This window comes from Anguilla anguilla, chromosome 16 (assembly GCF_013347855.1).
Source record: "Anguilla anguilla isolate fAngAng1 chromosome 16, fAngAng1.pri, whole genome shotgun sequence".
In the NCBI taxonomy this organism is placed as follows: Eukaryota; Metazoa; Chordata; class Actinopteri; order Anguilliformes; family Anguillidae; genus Anguilla; species Anguilla anguilla.
In genome coordinates this window covers 5,820,075-5,827,803 of record NC_049216.1, presented here as the reverse complement: position 1 = coordinate 5,827,803, position 7,729 = coordinate 5,820,075, and the positions used below count along the sequence as shown (strand labels likewise).

The 7,729-nt window shown below is 44.5% G+C and overlaps 1 protein-coding gene across 1 annotated transcript in view; it reads left to right on the top strand.

Moving 5' to 3' along the window:
• Positions 1 to 5,666, top strand: part of LOC118215670 (protein kinase C-binding protein NELL1-like) — a 297,337-nt gene extending 291,671 nt beyond the window's left edge. Inside the window, exons 19-20 of the mRNA XM_035396613.1 lie at positions 1,275 to 1,499; positions 2,629 to 5,666. Of these exons, the coding sequence (XP_035252504.1) occupies positions 1,275 to 1,499; positions 2,629 to 2,679 (276 nt within the window). The 3' untranslated portion in view covers positions 2,680 to 5,666. The remainder of the gene's footprint in view (positions 1 to 1,274; positions 1,500 to 2,628) is intronic.
• The last annotated feature ends 2,063 nt before the right edge of the window (positions 5,667 to 7,729 follow it).

Sequence of the window (7,729 nt, the reverse complement as noted above, 5' to 3'; positions counted from 1 at the left end):
AGATATAGACAGGAATAGACAGGACATAAACTGAACAACCGGGGGGGGGCAAACATAGCCAGACATAGACAGGACATAGACTGAAGAATAGGGGGGAGATACAGTGTATAGACAGGGATAGAAAGGACATAGACTGAACAACTGAAGCAAGGACTAAAGCATTCCATTGCTGTAATTTTGTTCTTTTATTTTTTAGTTTAACAGTTTTATTTTTATAGACATAATATATTCAGTACATACTCCAAAGACATGTGGTATTCATCTTTTTATCTTCTAAATGGAGTCTGGAAGCTAGCTGGAAGATTATATTACACTTGAGGGAGAAAAGTGATGCAACGCTACAAACTAGACGCAGTTATTTATAGCTTTAATGAGTCAATAACGATAATTATTTTATTATGGTGCTTTTCTTGCGTGGCACACAAAGCGTTTCGCACCATGAATATATTCATGAAATCAAGAACATTATGCTGAGTGCTGTAAAACTAAAATACCGCTTGCAGAAGACAGACCAATTTATCTCTTACTAAACATCATTTCTTCCTCTTTGTGTTGCGTTGCCCTTGTTGAGCTGTGCCGATACCAACAATTATGCTGCTCTGACCGCTTAGTAATTCATTTTGTTGTAATTACAGAGTAACGTGGGGTTGCTCTCAGTGTGTAATAATTACACAGTAATTTGTGGTTGCTCTCAGTGTGTAATAATTACACAGTAATGTGAGGTTGCTCTCAGTGTGTAATAATTACACAGTAATGCGTGGTTATTCTCTGTGTATAATAATTACACAGTGATGTTGTTAAGGTTGCTCTAAGTGTGTTATACTTACACAGTGATGTTGCTAAGGTTGCTTTCAGTGTGTTATAATTACACAGTGGTGTTGCTAAGGCTGCTCTCAGTGTGGTCAAAACAATGTTTTTCCTGTGATTGACAGTTTGCCTGGCCAATGAAATACATTTAGCAAACCATTAGCGTGTGTGAACTGTGATATTTTGAGTGCAGAATGCTTCCCCATCCCCCTCATCTCCACCCACTGACCCCCCCCAACCCCCCCTTAGGTCAGTGAGCACTTTTTATGCGCCCCTGAATTCAGGCAGTGTATTTGTAAAATAAATGCGTGCCAGCGACTGAAAGCTGTAGTAATTGATGTATGCATTCATGAATATATGTATATCGTCCTGACATTGCTGCACTGTTGTGACGGGTAGCACTGTCACGACATCACCACTGAATGTGTTTGAGCGTAGCGTGTTCCACCCTGTGTGTGTTTCTGCAGGAGGGGGAGGTTGACTGCTGGCCCCTGGCCTGCCCCGCCCAGTCCTGCGAGTACACTGCCGTGGGGGAGGGGGACTGCTGCCCCCGCTGCGTCGCCGACGTCTGCCTGGCCGACAACATCGCCTACGACGTCCGGCAGACGTGCGCCGACCCGTCCGGCCTGCAGCGGCTCGGCGGCTCGGTCTGGACCCTGCCGGGGTCGCCCTGCACCACGTGCACCTGCAAGGCGAGAGAGAGAGCCGCGCCCGGGACACCGCATGACACTGTGTGACCCCACGTGATACCATGTGACACCACGTGACACCATGTGACACCGCATGACACTGTGTGACCCCACGACACCGTGTGACACCGCATGACACCATGTGACACCGCATGACACCACGTGATCCGACATGACACAGCGTGACACCGCATGATACCATGTGACACCGCATGATACCACGTGACATCACGTCACCGTGTGATACCACATGACACCGAGTGACACCACATGGCACCACGTGAGACGGTGTGACACTGCAGATGATAATGCATGACATCGTATGACATCACATGCCACGTTAATAACACACAACGCACCTCAGCGCTCGTCCTGTCCCCTGTCACGTCCGGCTTTGAGGAAGCGAGCAGATTTCCGATGCCCGTTCTGGTAAAACACCCCTAAGCATGTGCTTATTTCACTGGGGATTATTTAATGGATGGCTACCGCTAAAAGATGCTGCTTTGTCATAGTTCTGTCTGTGCATCCTGAGTGGTTGTAGGTTTGGGCTTATTTTGATTTAGGCTTGGACTGAATCAACATTTTATCCTAGATTTTGACCCGTTTGGCCTCGGTTTGGTGATTGCAAAATGAAGTACTGAATAATTACAAAATTCGAAGTCAAGAAAAAAATATTCATTGAATCCAGGGCTTAGCTTCTTGTTTCTGCTTTGTCTTTTTTTCTTTGGAGGGCCGAGGAACGTTTCTGTGCTGAACAAGAACTGCATAATTACACCTCTGCATGCTTCCTGGCCATTTTAATGGAAACTGTCATCTTTCAGAAAGCATCACAATAAACCATCCAATTCACAAGAAATGCATGGCTGATTATGTATATATATACATAATCATAATCGTATATATATATATATATATATATATACTGTAAAAGAAAAAATATATATGTATATATGTACATTTATCTGCACACGATCCAGTGAAAGTGCTAATATTTGGCAGTAAAAACGGGTCAAATAAATCAGTCAGGGGTAAACCTCCAGTGAGCGAGAGCGGTTAGCGTGCGTCGCGCGAACGCGTTCGCGGGACGGAAAGCGGCCTGACGCCGCGTCTGCGTTTTTTTTTCCCTCCGCAGAACGGGAGAATCTGCTGCTCCGTAGACTTCGAGTGTCTGCAGAACAACTAGACCCGGCTGCACCCGAACCATCTCCCCCAGGAGGGCGGGAGGAGGCGCTCATCCGGTTTCAGACAGATTCAGCTCCAGTTCGTTTTTTTTTTTCATTTTAATTTGATTTTGCTTTATTTTTTTACATGCCAGACTGCTGCCAGATTCTCCGCCACGAGAAAAGGTGCCAGAACTTTTTTTCTGTTCCGACACTCTGGCGCCCGGAAGAGGCTGTGGAAGGGGGGAAGAGGTGGAAAAAAAAAAAAAAAAAGTCTCTGTCGCCATGGGAGACGGACGTCGCCCACTCATCGCCTCGCCGTTCCTAGCTTTCGTCGTTCGCGGATCTTATTTTTTTTTTCGAAAGAGGACGCAGTGACAATTTTGACATTTTCCCGATCTTTAATTTTTTCCACGCGGCAAATGTGAAGGAAGCGTCGCCCTCCGCCTCCTTCAGCTCACGGTCCGGGCTTCGACTGTGAGACGCTGCGGCGTATATCCTCCACGATGTCGGGGTGTTCACACCTTCGCTTGTCTTTAAGACTGCAGCGGAGAAATAGTCGCATTCGCGTTTCTGCAAGAGTTTGCTTTGTCCACAAAATCCCCCACGACTGAGCTAAAGACACTTATATTGTTAAAAGCCCCCAAAAAAAGGCATGTTCGGCATGCTAAAGAGAGAACAAACGGGACCTGTATGCAAAACACTACTCAGCAGTACTGTTTGTCCCTCCCCTCTCCCCCCCCCCCCCCCCCAAATCCTCAACACGAGTAGACTTTCGATGGAAAAGACGAGGTACCTCGAGTTCGAAAGGCCATTAGCATATTCCAGACTCAAAACGACATGGCTGTATAGTCCTGTGTAATTAGCATAATTAAAGAGGTGGGAGTCTACCACTGGAAAAAAGTTTGGGAGTTCTCAGTCTTGTTTGCATATCGACAGCCTTGAAGGATTCTGGCCTGTTGACCTGCATCGTCTCCCCATGGTTCCGCATACAGAGAGCTCAGAAGACACGCTCGGGGAGGATAACACCGAAGCTAAGACTGTGACGTTTCCGCTGAGCCCGGTGTAATACTGTTTGCCGTGCGCCTTCGTGTACGTTGGAGAAGGGGAAAGAAGCCGTTCGCTCACTGTGTATAGCTGCCAACCTTTTCACTTCTGTAGCTGTCTTGAATCTTTGTCGTTCTGAATGTTTTGTCGTACCTCACCTGAAATGTTTTAGTCCGCACACCGGAGTTATGAATTGAACGTGATGTCCCAGAGATGGTCCACATTTAACCGAAAATTATTGCGTAATTCATCTCGAGAGCTGTGAGATATGACAGGTAATGGGTTTTTGTGCAGGTACTTGTGTACGAGTCAGAAGGTTGCGACGACACTATGAGGTAATACTCAACGGCCTGCTCGTGGTATCATTTCATACCTGTGGGTCCGCGCTACATCTGAAAATCTCTGCCGTGGGCCTGAATTTTGTAACTCATTACGACCCCAGTGGTTCGGTTAGCTGGGCGGTACGAAACTGTGCGAACGTCACCTCGACCGGTCGCTGCAACCCGGGACACCTCTCAGCTATTCGTTGGGCCCCCGGCTGCGATGCAGCTGTTGGTGTCCTATGGGGTCCTCCAGACACAGGCGCGTCCGCAGGCTGTCCGTTCGGCTCGCCGCGGGTCCTCCCCGTGCGCTTTCACACAGCGGGCCGAGCTCGCTCGCTCCGCTACACACTGGCGCGCACTGGAACGCAGAGCTAGTTAGCCGCCGTCGTCGTCGTTGTTGTTGAGTGACGTTTCGTGGGACCCGTGATGGGCGGGGCTGCAATGAGCCGTCAATCGCAGGCTCGTCCGTACAAATCAACGGCGTCGCCGATCCGTGGCACAGGACACGAGGGTTTGCTCGAGTCGGCAAGTCGCTGATAGCGTGGGGTAGCTTAGCTCGCTCTCCGATCGATGAAACGTTGCCCCGTTTTGGCGGGAAAAATGGGTTTCCTTTGCGCGAGCTCCTCTCCTCAACAGCACGGTTCTTTAACGGTCGTGAAAAGTGCACGTGGAAGGGCGACGGTTCACCAACGCGGTGTAACTGCATCACCTTTCGGGGCTTAGAACGGCTTTCCGTGAGACTAGAAGGGTCAACGAAGACTTTAAGACCACCATCTTATTCTGGAAACTTCTATGTGAATGTCCCTGCAACGTACAGAAATTATTACGTTTCTGTTATTTTCCGGTTTATGTGCTAATTACTTTTTGTGGAACAGTTTTTGTTTTTCCTGTTCTTTTCTGTAAATAAAGTGTAAAGTGTGGGATATACATAAAGAAATAATAGGTTGGCGGAAGGAAATCTTACGATACAGCATTCTTAGGTCCAAAGCCACAGAATTTAACAGTACGGGAAAAGATTTATTTTATTTGTAATTACAACAAATGCTTTGGACTTTTCTTTTTTTAATTTCTATTCTTGCCTTAACCCTTTTCGTATTTGTCAGCGTCTGTAAAGACCTTCATTGCCATTATCCAACAGCAGGGAAATTTTGCAGTGTAAAATGACATCATGCAAAGAAATACCATGAAAATGGGTTGTTTCAGTTTTTACCTTTGTATCCAAGTGTAGAAATAGGATTTTTATTTTCAGAATTATATGGTGTATTATATAGAATTGCTTACACTGAGTGTACATTTGAAAAAAAAGTATATTGTGTAAATGTTTCAATCAGTCACAAAATTGGTCTTTATACCATAAGATACTAGAATATAATGTACAGGATTAAAACTTGTTCGCCTCAAATTTAATAATTCACTTTATTTCTGTCAGAAATAATTTTGGTCACCTGTGTCAAATTTGCTTGCCTTTTGTTTTCAAGGTATGTTCTCAATGAACCATAGTTTGTATCGTTATTGCCTCAAAATGAAACACCACCATAATTGTACTTAAAGGGTTAAGTGTCAGTTGACTTGAAGACTGTGTTGTGATAGAGTTCTCTGTAAATGATTAAGTTAATAAATATTTTAGTTGTTTACATTAACTTTTTTACACGTTTGATGAGATTTACTTTGAGAGACTCCAGTCAACTCTAGTTCGAGCCACTGTTCTTCGTGTCATTTCATAACGGACTCAAATCTTAAACTTTCAGACGTATGCAAAAAAAAAAAAAAACTTTTGACCTAGAAAAAGCTGACTGTCAACATTCAACCAGTTTCTTTTCTTTTTTTATCAAAATAAGTTTACACTAATTAAAACGGGCCTACCTATTGCCCAACCTGCTGAAGACATGATCCAGAACTTGCCGAAAGTGCGTGCCTACTGCTTCCATCTTTACATGGTTCGTGACAACGTTGCCAAGAGAGGGACATCAAGTTGAAAATGTGAAGTAGATGCTCTCTTCAAGGCAATTACATCCTCTGTAATGTTGCTTTGTAAGTCATTGGTTTTATTGTTCAAACAAATTCTTCTTACTGTTCCCTCATCAAATAGTCTGAAAAGTTAAAAAGGGAAAAATGAGAAAATAAAGTCAGTCAGTGCAGTGCAGAAATGTTCATAAAAATCCAGTATATGCTTTCTGTGGGACTACAAATGCAATCACCCAGGCAACTTTCTGATATTCAGATATTCAAATAAACATTATGAAACAAAGAATGGAAATGGCCAATAATATATGAGTATCAAGCAACTGATAAGGAGTTGGGCCACCCTTCACCTTCAGAAACAGCTTCAGTCCTTCTTAGAATATTGTCATACAAGTGCTGTATTGTGGCTAGTGAGATATTGGACCGTTTTTCAAGAAGGAAAGTTCTTTGTGGGTTGAAGGAGGTGGAAATCTAGTACTCTAGAGCTTACCATAAACCTCCAATGATGTTTAGATCAGGAGATTGTGGAAGCCATGGACGATGTTTGACTTTATCCTGGATGAAGTCACTTGGGGGTATCTTACAGACTGCTGAATGTATGATGTCATTATGTCTCCATATTATTTTTTTATTTTATTTTATATTTTATTGTTTATTTTTACAGGGACAGTGCACAATTTAAAGGTAATTGCACCAGAGTTAGCTAGCAGCTAATTTACATCTGTTGTCCCTGGGCAGGTATACAAATGACAACCACAAAACATCAAATACACTACATAAAACAGCATAATACATGGAAGTCCATCAATGTGAGATAGTTAAAATCAGTATGATATGTATGATAAAAACAGTATGATATGTATGATAAAAAACAAGGCAATCATTCGTGGTGGCACATTTGTACTGACTTTAACCAAAGCTTGAGGCTGGTTTTAAACACTGCAAAGCTTCCTGAGTGGGTATGGAATTCCACTTCCCCACTACTTTAACCGAGAAGGCAGATTGACCAAAGGCTGTCTCTCTCAACTGCGGCACCCTGTCACCCCTAGTAGATGCTCTAGTCCTACCGGCACTACCACTGCCAGGACAGGCCAGGCATCCTCTAAGAGGAGGGGGTGCGAGATTATGAACAATTTTAAACATCAGGCATACATCAGAGTAAAATAATTACGTTTATGATCTACCCATATTCATACTGCAACATGGGAACATCTTGAGGGACGTGTGCTTACGCCGTAGGGCGCACCTGGTCTCGTAAAATGGCTTCAGATTTCTCCGCTGCCGCGTGACCGTGCAGCGTAGATCATCAGACCCAACGACTCCCACGAGATGGCCGCTGCCCATGCCATAACAGATCCATCACCGCGTGTAACCGTTAGCGACAGACATTTGGCTCTCCTTCGGCTCTCCCCCGAGCGCAAATCCATCCAGATGTTGGAAAGACGAGAGAGAATAAAAGATGGCTCATCAGGCCATATTACTTTTTTTTTTTTCATTGCTGAAATTCATATGGTCTAATGGGAGGTCCGGGTTTTGTGCTCCTCACACCTGGTTACGCATGGTCGTGCATTTGCCTTGGACACAAGCAGTTTCCAAATGTGAGGCCAGGTCTGTGAAGGTCAAAGGTCAAAACATACTGGAGAGACTGGGTCACTGAGGTGTCGATTCAATCCTGTGATCATATTTCAGGCTGTAGTTTTTGGGCGTGTTTAGCAACTGTTCGGCTGAGCATTCCATCCGT